At 37.6% G+C, this 20,005-nt stretch overlaps 1 protein-coding gene across 11 annotated transcripts in view; it reads right to left on the bottom strand.

The window, feature by feature from the left end:
• The window catches only part of DMD (dystrophin), a 2,097,152-nt gene that overhangs the window by 502,921 nt on the left and 1,574,226 nt on the right, over window positions 1-20,005 (bottom strand). For 9 of the 11 annotated variants that reach the window (XM_087859359.1, XM_087859361.1, XM_087859356.1 and 6 more), the window contains one exon: window positions 5,630-5,784. In XM_087859359.1, coding sequence (XP_087715485.1) covers window positions 5,630-5,784 — 155 coding nt within the window. The remainder of the gene's footprint in view (window positions 1-5,629; window positions 5,785-20,005) is intronic. The other 2 variants (XM_087859362.1, XM_087859357.1) reach the window with 1 other exon arrangement.

The following is a 20,005-nucleotide window of genomic DNA, read 5'->3' as shown; positions in this document are numbered from 1 at the left end:
TTAAATAACCACACTTTACTTCCATCACACACACCTATTCTCAGCTCTTTTCCTTCTTTCTTTCCACATTGCACTATCACTATTTATTTATTTATTTATTTATTTATTTATTTATTTATTTAAGATTTTATTTATTTATGTGACAGAGAGACAGCCAGCGAGAGAGGGAACACAAGCAGGGGGAGTGGGAGAGGAAGAAGCAGGCTCATAGCGGAGGAGCCTGATGTGGGACTCGATCCCGAAACGCCAGGATCACGCCCTGAGCGGAAGGCAGACGCTTTAACGACTGCGTTACCCAGGCGCCCCACTATCACAATTTTAAATCCCATATATTTAACGTTCTTATTTGTTAATGTCTGTTTTACACCTTCTCCTTCCCAAAATAAAAGCTTCATGAGGGTAGGGATTTTCACTGCCATACACTGATAACCAAGAACTGAGCCTGCCTAGCACCAAAATATTCATTGAATGAGTGAATGAACTCTTATGATATTTATGACAGATGACATTTACTGAGCTCTTACTACGTACCAGACATTGTGCCAAGGACCTCACTCTTACCATATGACTAGAGAAAGTGGAGAATTGCAAGACAATATCATTATGGAAACCAAGGAAGGGGAAGTTTTGACCAGTCGAGTTGATCGACAGGACCAATGTTAAAATGAAGTCAAGTAGATGGATAAATAAAAATAGTGCAGTTAGTGATTGTAGAAGTCATTGACGATCTCAGTGAGCCCTCATTTTCAGTAAAACAAGGGGGTGGTGCCAGAGAAGCCAGACTGGACTGGGTGAAAGCATAACCAGGAGCTGAAAAATAGGGAACAGTAATCCCAGTTACTGCTTCAAAACTTCTGATGGTTTCAAGCTGACAAAAAAAAAAATCGATGGTAAGGGGAAACAAGCACAGCTGTATAGAAAAGACACTATCCTAAGAAAGTTCTAGTAGAATGAGGGAGACTTCAACATGATAGTTGGCTGGAGGGGAGGAGCAAGGAAAAAAAAAGAAATTGATGATCCCAGGGGAAAAAAGAACAATTATCAAAAAATATGCTGGAGAATCTGAGAGAGATACAGTGTTTAGCTAGAATAGCTCTTTGCAACACCCATAATAGGGCTCAATATTTTTTCCCTTTCCTTGTTTCTTTAAAGTGGAAAAGAGAAAGGACCTAGGAAAAGAGAAGCAAGGAGTAATTTACGCACGCTTCATGGTTGCCAAAGATGGTGAATACTGGTGACAATTTTTCAGTGTATCAACTATTAATTGTGATTATTAAAATGTGAAATGTATTATTAGGGAGAACAGGAGAATACTGAGGTGTTATTTTGAGGAAGAGCATATTTGCATGTATATACATGCATATACACACACATGCACATATATATACATATGTACGTATATATATGTATATATTTATATGTATATATAAACACACACACACACACACACACACACACACACACACACAATCTTTCTTAGAACCTAGAGAGATTTTTCAGGTATCTGGGGGATTTTGCGAGGAAGTTCCAGCCATGCTGAACCCTCTGACACTAGGACCAGGCCCTCTACTTGATGAGTTCACTCCTGGCTGGTAAGTAAATGTCGAAGCCCTCATATAGCTACAGACAGACAATTCAGAGTTAATGCTCATTTCTTGTTTAAAGAGTGATCTTGGAATAGAAAGAAGGAAATGAAATCTCATGACAGTGTCATCATAAAGTCATCAGCCAGATGGTAGTCCTTGAAATCTAATCCTTAGAGGCTTCTCACAATCATTTGTAATATCACATCTAATATTATCTTATTCACCAATTCATATCTATTCGTAGAGGTTGAAAACAAAGAAATGAACTTGGAGAGGCCCTCGTTTCTGGCTACGTTAACATGGACTCTATCAGGAATCTGATCAGGAAAACAAAATATTTTCCTATGTAGGTCACAGCGATGATCTATGTTCTGATCTGAATTGTTAAACTACAGAATTTATTTGAGTAGCAACCTTTTCTTTTAATCATGCGTGGTAGATCACTTCCTTTTAGGCACACATGGCTATTTGTATTTCTCTATATGAAATGGTAAAGTTCCTATCAAAGCCAGGGTAGAATTCGAAGGTTCTTATGACCTATTAATAAACTTAAGCTGAACACTAAAATATAAAACAAAGTTCACTTTTTTAAAGGATTTCATTTATTTATCTGAGAGAAAGAGAGAGTGTTAGGGTCCATGCAAGCAGGGGGAGGAGCAGAGGGGGAGGGAAAAGGCAGGGGAAAGATCTCAAGTAGACTCCATGTGGAACATGGAGCTTGACTCAGGGCTCAATCCCACGACCTTGAGATCATGACCTGAGCTGAAACCAAGAGTCAGAGGCTTAACTGACTGAGCCACCCAGGTGCCCCAGTTCACTTTTGTTTTTGATTATGTCTCAAAACTACAGCCTGTCAGTATATAATGTCAAAGTAAAGTTCTTTCGGGTTACAGTTTTTACATGTTATTCAACAATTGGAAACTGCATTGAAGATTTTATTGCTTTAAATAGGCTTCCAAACGTACAGATTTTTTGCATGTATTTCTCTATATGCCTGGAAGTTTCAGGGCAGGCAGTACATTAGTGCTCTGCAGTAAAGCCTGAACTGTGAGAAACAATGTAACCAGAGTGCTTTTGGCAGAGTCCCTTCTACTTAAAAAGTCTTATTTATAGGAACTTTTCAAAGGTATGAGATACTTTTTCTCCATAACAATATCAATAATGTCTCCTTTTAAAATTATGTTTATAAGATTAACAACAAGAGTGAAAGTGTTTCTATCTTGTGATAGCTGTAGTTTTCGAGACTTTAAATACCAATTGTACAAAGTGGATAAATAGAAGATATAGAGTAGAAACAAGGAAATAAAATTATGTGAACCATGTTGCAAAGGAAACACCTTTTTATTTATAAGCAATTGTTATAAAAGATGATCTGGAGCAGGAAAGCCAATCAAATTTTTTGTGACGATGGAAATGCTCTCTTTTGCACTGTCCAGTAGGGAAGTCACAAGTTACCTGTGGCTCTTGAGCACTTAAAGGGTGGCTGATGAAATGGAGAAAATGAATTTTAAATTTTACTTAATTTTAATTAACATTTAAATTGCCACCCATGGCTACTGGCTACCCCTATTGGACAGCATGAATCTAGAGGAAGATGATGAAATTACTTGCCTCCTAGGTTTACCTGGGCAAGACACTGGATAAAAAGGTCAAAAGACAAAAGATCATATAAAGAGTTTTCTTGTTCTTTATCTACCTAGCACAAGATCTATAGGAACGTAAAATGAGAAAAGCTGAGAAGCTGTGGTCAAATAGAATATGGCTTCACCTGTGTAGTTGACACACATAGCATACACAGAATGTGAACTTTGAGTACAAAGGTATCATTAGCCAGCAGAGAATCTAGCTCTCCTCAAGACCTTTCACACTGACCAAAACATCCATCAACCCCAAATGGCCACTGTTTTATGATCCTCTGTAAATATACTATGTAAATACAACACAAGTGAACATATGAGCTACATGAATATACTCTGTTTACTCAAAGAGCTGACTGATTATCCTTCCAGAGAACTTAATGCTGTCCAGCTACAGCATGCCAGTTTCCCAGTTTATTCTCTCCAACCTCTTTGAGGCAGACATTCTCTACTGCCTGACTCAATCCCAATTATTAGCCACTAGAGGTGGTTTTGTGGCACAGTTCTGGCCCTCAATTTCCTGGGAAACCCACTGCTTTCCTGATTCAGACACCACCCCTTCTTCTTCTTCCTGCTGGAATGCACATGTTCTGAGGGAGACGCCAAGAAGAACATGGAGACTTCAGGGCTGACGATGATGAGCCATTGAGCCAACGTCAGCCATCTGTCTACCTCTGAACCATTCATTAAATGAGACAAACAAACGTCCATTAGGTAGGCTACTGAGCTTGGGTTTTCTGTTATTTGAAATGGAAAGCAACCCTAATGGATATAGTTTTTTTCTGTGTTGAGTTATTGGCACACCAGAACACTTGTAGTTAATTATTTTTCATTTGTTCATTTACCTATTTAATAAAAGATGTGTTGGGCATAGTTACCATATGCAAAGGTAAATGCAAGGTAATAGGGTGGACAAGCAGCCCATGGGAATAGCCTCACAGTGCCAACATTCTTGTAAGAGACAAAGATCAGGAAACACTTAAGTAGGGGCGCCTGGGTGGCACAGCGGTTAAGTGTCTGCCTTCGGCTCAGGGCGTGATCCCGGCGTTATGGGATCAAGCCCCACATCAGGCTCCTCCGCTATGAGCCTGCTTCTTCCTCTCCCACTCCTCCTGCTTGTGTTCCCTCTCTCGCTGGCTGTCTCTATCTCTGTTGAATAAATAAATAAAATCTTAAAAAAAAAAAAAGGAAACACTTAAGTAGTGAGGTAAGCTCTATAATAGAGGGGGCCCAGAGAGTGTGTGCTTGGGGACTGATAGTCAGAAAAGGCTTCCCAAAGGAATTGCCATTTACATAGAGACCTAGATAATGAATAGAACTTAACCAGGCAGAGAGGAAGGAATAATGCACATATATCAGGTCAGGAGATAGAAGAGAAGACAGAGCATAGCTATGAGGAAATGAAAATAGCTCAATGTTACTTAATTATGTGTGGGGGACCTGAGAGGGGAGGAAAGGCAGAAAATGAGGCTGTAGTTTTAAGGGATGGCTAAATCATGCAAGACCTCGAAATCATTTAAAGAAGTACAGACTGTCTTCAGAAAGTAATGGATAATCCACTAAAGGCTTTAAAAGTCAGAGGAGGGTGAGCTACATAAATAATACCGTATTTAGAAAGATCAGCCTGCATTTTATGTAGAGAATGGATAGGAAGTGGGAAGACTAGAAGGAGGGACACCAGTTAGGTGAATGATGTAGTCACTCAGGCAAAACCTGACAGTTGAGGAGGAGGGATAAAGAGAAGTGGCTGGATTTGAAAGCTATCTCAGCAGTAAATAGCTCTGCAACAGCTTAGCTACTGGGTTGTGGTAACATTCACTGGAGGGGCATCTTGGGAAGAGAAGTAGGCTGCATCTGGAGAAAAAGGCTGGAAGAGGGCAAAGATGAGTTCAGCCTTGGCCCATTCAGTTTGAGATTCCAGAGGGATGTTCAAATGGAAATAAGTCAGTAGGATACGCAGGCCTGAAAGTCACAAGATAATTGTTGGCGGCAAACAACATAAATGGATAGTCATCAGTGGACTGAAACGACACAAGCGGATGCGTTTTCACAGACTGCATGCGAGAAAGGCACGGGGAAGAACTTTCGAGGTATTTCTTTGGATAGAGTTCTCAAACCATATTGATAGATGGCTCTTCTGGCTATAAATCAGTATTTTGTGTTTGTCTAAACTCTTAGTTAGCAACTGTGGGCAAATCACTTAATTTCACCAGTGTTCAGGTCCCTTGTCTTTAAAATTCTAGAGGATTTAGGCGAGCCTGAGAATTTGGTTGGCATTTGTCACCTTGGATCCTCTGAAACCCCAGTTTAGCAGGATTAGAAAAACAAATCTGTGTGATCCACCCAGTGTCACCACCCATTCATCATGACAGCCAACACTAGTTTCAGAAATAACGTCATTCATACCTTTTATGAATGCTTGCCCAAGAGGCATTGATGTTCTCTGTTATCATGTGGACTTTTCTGGTATCATCTGCAGAATAATCCCGGAGAAGTTTCAGTGCCAAGTCATTTGCAACATCTACATTTATCTGCCACTGGCGGAGGTCTTTGGCCAACTGCTGTGGATGCATATGGGAAAGAAAATGAAAGTCAGTTTTCTCTGAAATCTTGAGTTATAGTTTCTTAAAACTTTTCATAAATAGCTTTTGAATCCCCAGGTCAGAACATGTCTACATGATTACTTTTAACCTACCATGTGATTTAGTCAATCATGACTGTATAAACCAACCCACTTTTCATGACAAAACTTTTCCAATGCCGCATCTTAAGCAATACTCAGTATCGGGTATTTCAATTTAGTGGCAATTAATTGGAAATCAACTGGGGTTAATTATTTTTCTCATGGGAGAGAACAAACTATAAAAATAAGCTCCCATATAATTGTTGAGTATGGGACACATACCAGAATTTGAACAGAAAAGCAAATCTTATGTATTTCTTTCCGTGTTCATTAACTTGTTGAATTGTTTATGTAATTAGTGCCATCTACTGGCATTCAACTACCGCTGCATATAGAAAATATCACACATCAAAAGAACAGTACTGTTATTCTAGTTATGAACGTTTTTGAAAGACCAGTTTATTCATAATACTTTAATAAATATTCTCCTTTAAAATTAGAATAAAATTTCAAATGTAAGAATCTTGCTAAACCAAATGACCTAAGTTTTCTTGTTTGTCTTTGATGATTGGGTATTACCAAGCTCTTCCTTTCATCACTTGATATACTACATATAAAATAAATAAACCAATCATAGGTTTATCTGAAAACATAATTAACCACTGCTATAAGTGCATGGAGGAGGCTTCTAAGCATTAAGATGATATTAAATTGCTAAGATGGTTATATCAAATCCAACAGAGTGGGTTAAGCCACTGAGAAAGGGACAGAGGAATAGGAATAGGCAATTCAAACAAGAGACAAAATAAAAGATTTCCATCTTAAAAATTAAATTAAAAAATTAAAAAAAAACCCAGAGTATTAAATCAAGACGGTACGATTTGACACCAATTAAATTAATAAAAAATAAAACCCAAAGCTGGAAGGGCTGTGGTAAAACTAACATATCCACGTACTGCCACTGGGAACAGTATTATCTAGCAGGACAATCTGGCAATAGGTATCAAGTGACATACAAATGCTTACTTCCACTGACCTAGTAACTGTACTTTTGGTATGCTCTCCTAATAAAATATTTAAAAGAAGAGAAATACATTATAGGAAGAAAGAGCTTCACTAACTAATATAGTACCAAAAATGAGAAAATTTCAATGTTTAATGAGAGGACATTAAACTAACACAATACATCAACACAATGGTCTAACATGCAGTAAATGTGCACCAAAGTCATATGTAATAAACAAAACACAATTTGTATCCATACTGTATCTCTTAAATCTGTAAGTCATGAACTAGAAGGGAAACAGAGGAAACTGAAATGAACTGATGTTTCTGAAGAGTAGTAACTTTTGTTTTAATATTTGTTCTTTCATGTTGGTATGCTGTGTATATAATAAAAATCAAACAAGAGTAATTTTAGCACAGTTCCAGTATGTTTGGGTGGATTCCTAGTCCTTGAAAATGAATAATGTATATACAATCTGGCATTTCTCAGTTAACTAGAACACCCTATTCTTGAATAAAAAGAAATAATTGCATTTATTGCATATAACAAATAGAGCCAAACAACCAAATTAGTACCAAGCATCTAAAGCCAATATCACTAACTTTCGCTATGAAAGGAAAAAGGGAGTTTTTAAAGGTACAGAGAATACTTGCTGCACCACAAAGCCATTAAAATGTATCCTTCTGGAATGTCTGCTTTTCCTTATGGACTCATTTTATCAAGCCCTGTGGCTCCTATTTTCTACTTTTTGGATCCTCACACTATTCAAAAGCCTTTCTGAGGTGAAACATACCCCCTGAAGGCTTTCCCTTTTCTAGAAATATCCTAAGGTACAAAATGAACTTTCCATCCCTTCCCCTCCTTACTTAAGCCAAACTTACAGTGCTAAAGTACTCTGTACTGTAATTGGGCCTTTTTAGCCATAAGATGGTGTTTGCATTTTTAGAGTTTATATTATCCATCATCGATTCAATCTCTAATTGGTAGCATAAGAATGCACAAGACTGAGACCTATGACTTGGTAACCTTTTTCCAAGTTAATTCCTTTTTAGGGATACCTTTTTCTATTAAAGAAATATGATAAAGCAACATTAGAGCACACATCACTTATTTTACCTAAGAAAGATAAATAATCTTGGAAGTCACCCCTCACTCATGGGTTGCTATTCGAAAAGTCTAGAGGAAAAAGGATACACTCTTTGGTTCTAATCTACAGATCATAAAAAAATACCCAGAAGTTTAAGTTGGAAACTATGCTTGAATTTTCCAAAATCTGGAAGGAAATACCAAGCTAAAGTTACAGGCTTCATAATAAACAGGTAAAAGAGTAAGGCTTGATTTCAAACCAGAGCTTTTTGATAAACTCTAATTCTTGAAAGACAAAAAAAAAAAAAACAAAAACCCAAAACCAACACAAGCCATATATTTTTCTTCCAATCTGTATTCACACTGAAATTAAGATTTTTGTATCTACAGAAATTTTCACTGAGCCCTAACCCTCACTGCATGCTGCCCAGATTTTACGAGGTCATAGGAATAAAAAGAAGAAATCCCACTGACCTTGAGCAGCACTGACAGGGCAAAGGCCCTTACCTCAACTCTAAGGTTCTTGTCTCCCTTCTCAAAGACATTCACCTGAACAGACGGTTTCTCTTCCTTCTAAGATAATATGTTGACCAACCTGGATTTTAACCAAGTGTCTTTCAGACTACAAACAATGACCTTGACCAGTTTTGCCTACTACTGTGAAATTTACTACTGGGATAACTCCAAGCCACAGAAGGAGTGTAAATTCAAAAATACAATAGAATTCACACACACTCCTTTTTATTTCCGAATTCCATTTACAATCGTATACACTACAGGGAATTGTTTGTATGGTGATCACAGTGTGTGAAGAAATTTGAAATACTGTGAATACAAGCCTATAAAAAAAGATGCTTTTTGTGGGTGCATATATATATGGGTGTTTTCCATGAAGAATATAAAATGCTAAATCCCCAAAAGATTGTGTCCCCAACCAGGAAAGAAATATTTTATTTTCAAACCTAATATAGTGATGCTGTTAATACTTTCTTGGTATTTTATACACAGCAATTTAGGCAGAAAAATGACTGTCAGCTACGGGACAACCTGAATTAATTTCAAGAACTTTAAGTATTAAAATTTTTTCATTTTTGTGTTTGTCTTTCCTTATTTTTTATTTGTAAGAATTTTTTTTAGGGATACTGACCCTGCGTGGGAGAAAACAAGGGAGGAAGAGAGAGAGTAGTTAGAAGTTTGGGCCTGCTGTGTTTGAATCCTAGCTTGTTCATTTCCCAGTTGTGTGACAAATGGGGAAGTTAATTGCCCTCTTTGTGTTTCGGTTTCCTTTTTTGTCCAATGGGTATAGTAACAACATCTACCTCGAAAGATTACCATGAGGGTTAATTTAGAAAATCCAGGGAATACATTTAGAATGGTGACTGCCGTGTTCAAAACATTCAATAAATATTACCTATTATTAGTGATCATTACTACCCGTTCTACTACTACTACTACTACTACTACTACTACTACTACTACTACTATTTTGAATGAGCCACACTATAGTCACCATGGCATAAGCGTCTACTGAACACAAGGCAAGGGACTCACTGTTTTATAGACACTGTCTATAATGCTGCAGCTTATCTACAAGGCTCCCTTTAATTCAGGAGATAAATGTGAGTCCGGAGACTTACAATTAAAAATTTCAGGTTGAGTGTTGTTGAAGTTTTCTTATAAAATGTGTTTTGGGACGGTCACCTACAAATGAAATTACCATTTGTTCCAGATGAACTAGAGTTTAACATTTTTAATGACTGTGACTCAAAGGCAAGGCAAGGCAGAGTAATGAAAAGGCATCTTCCCAGGAAGTCTTGTTTGGCCATTGTTTTGCTGTTTGATCTTAAGAAAGTCATTAACCTTCTGAGTCCCAGTTCTGTTGTGTGTAAAATAGGATGGAGTGACTTATTTTGCCTATGCCACGAGGGCAAACTCAAAATAAAACTGCTCGGAAAATTATAAAATAGGATCCTAACATATTTACGAACAAAAAGTTCTACATACCGGGTTTCTCTGTTTTGCCTAGGATACCGTGTTGGCATACATGAACTAAGAAATTCATTTAAAAAAAAGTCTAGTTCTGTGAGCTAACAGTGGAAGAACTTAGCTTTTAGATCTGTTCTCTGGCAATCTCCTACTCTCCTCAATATTGCAGGTGAACTAACCCCCTCGGGGGGTCAGAATTTCCTAGGATTTCTTGTTAGTTGGCTTCTAGATGGGTTAGGCCAGAGAGGTCTTGGTAGGACATGGAAGAGCAGGAAGAAGGGGGAAACTCAAGTATATTTTCTCCTTCTTTCTATTTGGGCAGAGTCTTCTTCGTGTCTCCATTTCCTGAGGGACAGTTCTTAACTCTGTAGTGTCAGGACCCACTGTGAAGCCCCCACAGGGGCTGAGTCAGCACCAGATGGTTCTGGTTTCTGGACTTCGGTAACACTGGTTGGCCCTCCTGCCCTTGAAGTGGCCAACAGCTTCCTGATATTGCCAACCTCCAGGCTGTCCTACCGTCTCCTACTGGGTTTCTCAGCTCTTTCATTAGCCATGGAAGCAGTCACTGGTATTAAGTTTCCTCTGAAATATCTAGGGTGGTTTCCAGACTCAACCCTGATGATCTGAACTGGAAGAAATCTCACAGCAAATGGCCCTGCCTACAATGACACAGTTTAACATAACAAGCATACATTTCATTAAACAGAGACGACATCCTGCATCCTTCTCTTTGGTCTCAGAGGAACAAGTGACTCTTGTGCTATGGGAAGCTGATCCCTCCGTCTAGACACTCATCTATTCTGGGATCTTTGTGTCTTTTCAGTCTCTTGTCTCTTTGCAGGGTCTTTCTCCACTGCCTTCAAACCTGAGTCCACCCCCACCCCCTCATCTCCAAACAACAACAACAAAACCTGTCCTCATTGTCTTTCCCTTCACAATTAAGCTCCTTAGAAGGCAAAATGTTCGCTTGTTGCCTCAACCTGATTACATTCTTGCCCCTCTACAACTCATCAAAATCAGGCTTTTGCCAACACCACACCACTAAAACTATTCTGACATGTCACTGCTGTAAATTGGATTAGTGGTCCCAATTCTTTACCCCACCCTGTACCTATGCCCTTTGCTATTTAACTTTTAATTTCCTGCTACCAATGGCAGAGTTGAATTCCCAGCCTTTGTCAGTGACCTTGGCCTTATGACTTGTTTTGCCTAATCCTAATGGAGTGCTTATAGAACGGATACAAGAGGAGGCTGGAAATATGCTCCTGCAGCGGGGCTAGCCCTTAATGTGTTTCAGCCACCACCAAGAAATAAACATGCGCTGGGCTAGCCTGCTCATCTCTGGAGAAGGATGAGTGACAAGTGGAGGGGAGCCACCCCAACCAACCTGTAGCATGAAGCAATGACACCCCAGCCAAGCTGTCAACTTGTGAAAAAAGTACTTGCTTACTGTTGTGTGCCACTGACATTCTAAAGTGTTCTGGTATGCAGAATGTTTGCAAAAATAGTTAACTGACACAGTCACCAGTGGCCAATGTCTGGGGAAAGCCTGAGGTTCTCATTTAATTTATTTGTAGCAACTAGTGCTACTGGTTAGTCCCTTCTTGAAGTTCCATTCTTTCTTAGCCCTCTCTCTCTTTGGGTCTTCTTTATAATCTCTTATGATTTCAGTTGTTCTTTTTCTGTCTTTCTCTTAAATGTTGATGTTCTCCAAGGTTCTATCCTTAGCCCAATCTTCCCCATCTGTAGTGTAACTAACCCTTAACTGGAAGAGGAGGCAGGGAGCACACCCAAAGACAGGCTGTATCACAGTTTTCCCTTAGCCAAGTCATCTACCTCCACTGTCGCTGCCTTAATTTAGGCTCTCGTTATTTCTTGCTTGGATACTCCAACAACCTTTTCATTGGCTCCTTTCCTCCATCTCAAACCAGCCCTTCCATCTTCAAACAGCTGCTCAAGCGATATTTTTGAAATGTAAATAGAACCATATCACTCCTCTGTAAAAACTTTCAATGACTCCCTTTTACCTATAAGACAAAATCCAAACCTCTCTCCTTAGATTAGGAGGCTCCCCAATATAGGACCCCCGCCTACTCATCCCCTTTCATCTTTTATTATCCCCTTTCCTTTTCCTTTCCTCTGACCCAATCCCATAATTCCCATCCGATAATACAAAAACCTCTGAAAGTTTAAGTGACTTGTTGAAAGTGACAAAGCTAATCAGTGAAAGAGGCATCACAAAAATGCAAGTTTCTTGACTCCAATATTCAGGGTTCAATCTAGTTAAAGAAGATACACTTCCATATAAAGGAATTTAATGCAAATGATTGGGCTTTTTATAATTGAACGCCAAAGAATATAAAATAGTCTCCTTGATGATTATAGCATGATTGGAAAATTATTGTGTATAATAAAGTAAGACATTGCCAAACAAAGACAGCAGAAAAAATACAGATTTGGTTTATTAAAAAAAATCACTAAACAATTTAGTCCTAAGTATGAATTAATGTTCTATAAATCTCTATTGGGAAAAAGAAACACTCTTTCTTGCTTGTGTGAATTAAAATGACCTATAAAACCTCTTTATGGATTTATAATAGAAATGTTAAAATATCTGTAAGGAAGCTATTTCAAAAGTAAAGCCTCTCACCATTAATTTCAAGATTCATCTATTAAACCTCTGACATTACCAAACATCTCTGTTTCAGAAGGTAAAACTCTATACAGGGGATACTATTTAAGAAAATGGCCCTCATTTTCCAGCTTACTGGAAATGATTAATCTTTTCAATAGCTTTGAGGACTACATACCAAAGTTGTTACTTTTTTGTCCTTTCAACAATGACTACAAGCTGAGAGCAGGCTAGTAAATGTGTTATCGGCCAACCCATTAGAGTTCCATTATTTTCTGTCTTACATGGCTTCATGTAATGAATTTTCATAATTAAACTAATGGCATACAATTTATTTTCCTCCCTCTTTACTTTCAGGCCCCATTTCTCTTCCAGCTTCTCTGGAATAAGTTTTATACAAAAAGAAGGGAGGAGAGCCCTCCAAGTACTTCATTACCTTAATTTCATTATGACATTTTAGAAAGCATTCTCTTTATCTGGGCTTTCTCTTTAATTTGCTGACTTTATTAAAAGGCTTAAGTAGTGTTGTAATTAAGAAATCACCCAGCTACCCCAGGCATCTAAGAGAAGTCTGGTTGAGAGGGTATGGAAATGGTTGGGTGGAAATGACTCCAGAGAGAATGCCAGAGGATAGATCTCCAGAAAGTTGCATTTTTTCTTGGCTATTTTTCAAACCCCATGGGCCTACTGTGGTAGAATACATTATTGTCCACATTCAGTGCTTTTTCATGCCATCTGCACCCCCATTGAATCAGGGATGGCTATGTAACTTATTAGGACTACTTGTCACTTACAGGCAGAAGGTTTATGAACTGATGGCATTATTCATGTCCCTTACCTCTTTAATCATGGAAGTATATATCAAGACTCAGCTGTTATCAGCCTGAGTGACTAAGCTACTTGAATAGAACCCTCTTGTGAATCTACAATGGACACGTAACATGAGTAAAATATAAACTTTGTGTTAAGCCTCTAGATTTGAAGGTTGTTACTGTGGTATAACTTAGACTATCCTGACAGATATAGCTAGTCAGGTACGACCCTATCTCCAGAACTGCAATCCTATCATCTCCAAATAGTCTGCGGCCGGGGCCAGGGCCAGGGATAGAATAAGCTAGTATAATGACTCATACAGAGTAGGTTCTGTTGCTAATACATGTTGAGAAACTACATTTCTAAAGCAGTTTATAAACTTGAAGAAACAAGAAAAGATCTGTAGTCTTAATGACATGTAGATACATGCCTTCTGAAAGCAACTTTGAGATATAATTCACAGGGCATAAGATCTATCCATTTTAAGTGTATAATTTAGTGGTTTTTAGTACACGCAGAGTTGAGAAGCACAATCTAATTTTTTAAAAGATTTATTATTTTAGGGGGAGGGGAAGGGGCAGGGAAAGAGACAGAATTTCAAGCAGACTCTCCACTAAGCCCAATGTGGGGCTGGATCCACGACCCTGAGATTATGACCTGAGCCGAAATCAGGAGTTGGATCCTGAGATCATGACCTGAGCCAAAATCAAGAGTCAGACGCTCAACTGACTGAGCCACCCAGGCACCCCCACAATTTAATTTTGGAACATTTTCTTCAAATCCAAAAGAAATCCCGTACCATTAACAGTCACCTTCCATTTTTCAGCCTCTCCCTCCCCTAGCCTTTACTGGATACTTCATACAAATGGACTTCTAAATATGTGGTCTTCTGTGATTGGCTTCTTTCACCCAGCATAATGTTTTTGAGGTTCAACCATGTTCTAGCAGCTACCAGCACTTTATTAATTTTTATTGCCAAATAATATTCCATTGCTGGATATACTCCCCTTTAAAAAAATCATTCCTTAGTTAATAAACATGTACGTTTTTTCCACTTTTTGGGTATCACAAATAACTCTGCTACAAACATCTGTATAAAGGTTTTTGTGGATGTATGTTTTTATTTCTCTTGGATACATACCTGAGTGTGGCACTCTTAGGTCAGATGGTAGTTTCATGTTTCATATCTACAGGAACTGCTAAGCTTTTTTCCAAAGTTGTACCATTTTACATTCCCAAAAGCTATGTATGAGGTTCTAATTATTCCACATTCTTGTCAACACTCATCAATTTCTTATTTCAACCATCCTAGTGAGTATGAAGTGGTATCTCCTGGGTTTCATTTGTATTTTCCTAATGACTATGGTGTTGGCCATCTTTTCATGGACTTATTGGCCATTTGTACACCTTCTTTGAAGAACTGCCTATTATGATCCTTTGTTGCTTTGTAATTGGGCTTTTTGTTCTTGTTGAGTTATAAAGTTCTTTATGTATTCTGGATACAAGTCCTTTATCAGATATTTGCAAATAATTTCTCCCATTCTGTGGGTTGTCTTTACACTTTCTTTATGACATTGCTTACAGCACAAAAGCTTTTAATTTTGATGAAGTCCAACTTATGTATTTTTTCTTTTGTCACTCTTGCTTTTGGTGTCATATATAAGAAGACATTGCCTAACTCATCATATTCATATGTTGTCTTAAAGTTTTAGTTCTTAGGGCACCTGGGTGGCTCAGTTGGTTAAGTGACTGACTCTTGATTTCACTCAGGTCATGATCTCAGGGTCCTGGGATCAAGCCCCATGTCGGGCTCCGTGTTCAGTGGTGAGTCGGCTTGAGGATTCTTTCCCTCTCCCTTTGCCCCTCTGCCCTCTCTAAAATAAACAAATATATTTAAAAAATAAACTTTTAGTTCTTATATTTAGCTCTATCATAATCAATTTTTGAGTTAATTTTTGTGTATGGTATTATATGGGGTCAAACTTCATTATTTTGTATGTGAATATTTAGTAATCCAAGCACAAGGGTTCAAAAAGACTATTTTTTTGCCATTGAACTGTTTAAGCATTCTTGTCAAAAATCAACTGACCCTAAAAGCAAGGTTGTACATCTGGACTTTCAATTTTATTTCATTGATCTATATTTCTATCTTCATGTCAGCACTATATAGTCTTGATTACAGTAGCTTTGTAGTAGGTTTTGAATTTGGAAATTCTAAGTCCTCTAACCTTGCTGTTTTTCAAGGCTGGTTTGGCTATTCTTTGTCCCTTGCACTTCAGTATATATTTTAGGATCCTCTTGTTTATTTCTGCAGAAAGACCAGCTAGAATTTTGATGAGGATTGCTAAAGTTTATAGATCAGTTTGAGGATATTGCTATCTTAACCATATTAAGTCTTTTGATCTGGGAACATGGATATTTTTTCCATTTCTTTAGATCTTTTTTAATTTCATTCAACAGTGATTTGTCGTTGGTGGTATAAAAGTCTTACATTTCTTTTAGTCCTATGTATTTAATTTTTTGATGCCGTTAAAACTGGAATCATTTTCTGAATTTCATTTCTCAGATTATTCATTGCTTGTGTATGGAAAAGCAATTGATTTATGCATTTTGATCTTATAATCTGCAAACTTGCGGAATTTATTCTTTCTAATACTCTTTTAGTGTATTCCTTAGGATTTTCTATATACAAGTTCATGTCATCTGCAAATGGGTAGTTTTACTTTTTCCTTTCCAATCTGGATGGCTTTTATCTATTTTTCTTGCCTAGTTGTCGTGGCCTGAACTTCTAGCATAGTGGTAATAGAAGTGGTGACGGCAGCCATCCTTACCTTGCTCCTGATCATAGGTGAAAGCATTCAGTCTTTTACTGTGATGTTAGTTGTAGGCTTTACTTAGATGCCCTTTATCAGGTTGAAGAATTTTCCCTCTGTATTATTTTCCTAGGACTTCCAAGACAAAGTATCACAAACTGGGTGGCTTAAAATGACAAAATGGATTGTCTCGCAGTTCTGGAGTCAAGGTGTCAGCAGGCTGTGCTCCATGTAAAACCGGTAAGAAGAATCCTTCACCTCTTTCTATCTTCTGGTGGTACCTGTCAATCCTAGCTGTTGCTTGCCTTACAATGGCCTTTGTTGTTACCTGGTATTTTCCCTACTCTGAGTGTCTTCACATGGCATCCTTCTCTCCATGTACACCTCTTTTCCACCTCTTATAAGGACACCAGTCATATCTGATTAAGAACCCAGCCTACTCCAGTATGACCTCATCTTAACTTGGATCACATCTGCAATGACCCTATGTCCAAATGAGGACACATTCACAAGTACCAGGGGTTGGGCCTTCAACACATTTTTAAGGAGATACTATTCAACCTACAACACCTTTTATTTCTAATTTGTTGAGTGTGGGGTGTTTTTTTATTTTTCATGAAAGAGTTTGGACTTTGTCAAATGCTTTTTCTACAACTATTAAGATGACCATGTGGGTTTTGTCATTTATTCTACTGCTATGATACATTACAGACAGCCCCAACTTACAATGGTTTGACTTAGGATTTTTTTCACTCTACAATGGTGTAAAAGTAACATATTAAGTGGAAAGCTTACTTCAAATTTTGAATTTTGATCTTTTCTAAGACTAATGATATGCAGTATGATACTCTCTAATGATGCTGGGCAGTGGCAGTAAACTGCAGCTTCCAGTCAGCCATGTTATCATGAGGGGTAAGCAACTGATACACTTATAATCATTCTGTATCCATATAACTACTCTGTTTTTCACTTTCAGTAGTCAATAAATTACAAGGGATATTCAACATTTTGTTATAAAACAGGCTTTGAGTTAGATGATTTTGCCTAACTATAGACTAATGTAAGTGTTCTGAGTACATTTAAGGTGGGCTAGCTAAGCTATAATGTTTGGTAGGTTAGGTGTATTAAATGCACTTTTCGCTTACGGTATTTCAACTTATAAGTTTATTGAGACATAACCCCATCGTAAGTCAAGGAATATCTGTATGTTGATTCAATTTTGTATGTTAAACTAACCTTGTATTCCTGGAATAAACTTCACTTGGTTATGGTATATAATCCTTTCAATATGTTGCTGTATCAGGTTTGATAGTATTTTTCTTAAGATTTCTTGAGTCTATGTTCATGAGGTATATTGGTTTGCAGTTTTTTTTTTTTCCTGTCATACCTTTGGTTGGGAAATATTCCTTTCACTTCTATGTTTTGGAAGAGTTTGTGAAAGGCTGCTATTAATTCATCTTTAAATGTTTGGTAATATTCACCAGTGAAGCCATCTGGGTCTGGGTCTTTTCTTGGGACAAGTTTTAAAAGTACTGATTCAATGTCTACACTTGATATAGGTCTATTCATATTTCTTATTTCTCCCATTCATAATATCCTCTTATAATCCTTTTTATTTTTATAAGGTTGGTAGTGGTGTATCCACATTCATTTCTAAGATTAGTAATTTGAGCATTCTCTTTCTTCTTTCTTAAGTAAGTCCAACTAAAGGGTTGTCAATATTGTTGATCTTTTCAATAACTAATTCTTCTGATTTTCTCTCACTTTTCTTTCCTCTGTTTCATTGATTTCACTCTTTTATTACTTCCTTCTTTCTGCTTGCGTTAGGTTTAATTTTCTTTTTCTAATTACTTAAGGTAGAAGATTGAGTTACTTATTTTAGATCTTTCTCCACTCCCTATGCCCTCCTTCTTCTTTTAGAGAGGGAGGGTGAAGAGGCAGAGGGAGAGAGAGAATCTTAAGCAGGTTCCATGCCCAGCATGAAAATGACATGGGGCTCCATCGCACAACCCTGACATAACAACCTGGGCAGAAATCAAGAGTCAGATACTTAACCGATAGCCATCCAGGCACCCCAAAATCATTCTTCTTTTTTAATACAGGTATTTATAGCTATAAATTTTGCTCTCAACATGCATTAGTTGCATCTTACAAGTTTCAGTATGTTGTGTTTTTATGTCCATTCATCTCAAAGTATTTTTGCATTTCCTTTGTGATTTCTTTTTTGACCTATTGGTTATTTAATAATGTACTGTATAATTTTCTCATATTTGTGAATTTCCCAAATTCACTTTTGTTATTGATTTTTAATTTCATTTAATTATGGTTGGAGAATCTACATTATGTATATTATATGACTGAAATCCTTTTAAATGTATTAAGACTTGTTTTATGACCTAGCGTATGGTGTATCCTGGAGAATATTCCATGTGCAATTGAGAAGAATGAATACTCTGTTATTATTGTGTGGAGTGTTCTATGCATGACTGTTAGGCCTTGCTAGTTCATAGAGTTTTTCCAAGTCTCCTTTTTCCTTGTTGATTTTCTGCCCAGTTTATCCATTATTAAAAATAGGGTACTGAAGTCTTTGTTCTTGTTGAACTGTTTATTTCTCCCCTTAACTCTGTCAGTTTTTGCTTCCTGCATTTTTCTTAATTCTTCTCTTCTCTCTTTTCCTTGGTGTGGATTATTCCTATTGACCGAGTTCACAGACTCTTCTGCCAGCTCAGTTCTGATGTTGAGCTCCTCTAGTAAAAATTTCATTTTCATTATTATACTTTTAAACTCCAGAATCTCTATTTGGTTCCTGTTCATAATTTATATCTCTTTATTGATAGTCTTGGTTTGGCAAGACATGCATGTAGCCTTGTAGATCCCCCAGGAATTTGTCAGAGCTTTTCAAAGACCTCTGAGGACAGACATCTCATTCCCTAGATCTTCCTTTTCAGTTTTTCTCTAGACCATGATTATCTCAACTGGTATCATAGCCTCAGGCAGTTACTATTTAAACAATGCTGCTGATTGTTTTGGATAGACACTCTGGGGATAGGGCTTTTTCTGGGGGTTAGTGCAAAGTCAGGTCAAATAATGAATGACAAGGCCTTGTGTATAGGTTTGTTCTAGGGAGCTGCAAGATAGGTCAAATAGTAATAAAGCTCTGGGAATGAAATGGGTCTTTCTGAGGAACTCCAATCCTGGTCTTTCCTCTCTGGTGGCTATAAGGCTGCTGATTCTCAAAGCTACTGTGGAGCTGGGAGAAAGTAACGGAATAGGGAGAGTTAAAAAGCCTCAAACCCTGCCGTTCTTATAGAAGTTCAGCAGTTTATAAAATGCTGTCAACCTTTGGTTAATTTCCAGAGTTCAGAAGAGGCAATTTTGACAATTTTTGCTATTTGTTGCTTTTATGGAGGAGTATGTTTACAGAGTTGCCACATTATACTTTCGAGCATGATATAAGTTAAACTATGAAAAGGAAACAAGGCAAAACATGGTATAATCAGAGCATAATGCTATTCAAGAATTGGTGACTGTGAATTAAATATTTATATAGTATAGCAGTACCTGGGGAAACTAGCCCATTACTTCCTCTGTTCTATCAGTGATGTAGGAAGCACTCTGGTTGTATGCTTTGAGAAGTTTAATAGCTTCATACATACTTTGGGAGGAAAAGTACGATTAGGTTATTGATTCTTTTTCCTTAATCATGTGGAAGCTTTAGGGGAGAACAAAAGGGAATAAAGAAAATGCATGAAGAAATGGCAGGTCCCGGCAAGAAGATTTCTGATGTTTTTCATTACAGTATCAGAAATCCAAACCTCAATCT

The sequence above is a fragment of the Ursus americanus genome, chromosome X, assembly GCF_024610735.1.
Source record: "Ursus americanus isolate L20-20 chromosome X, mUrsAme1.1.p, whole genome shotgun sequence".
Taxonomy (NCBI): domain Eukaryota; kingdom Metazoa; phylum Chordata; class Mammalia; order Carnivora; family Ursidae; genus Ursus; species Ursus americanus.
Note: the sequence above shows the minus strand (reverse complement) of the source record. Positions and strands in the feature narration are given on the sequence as shown.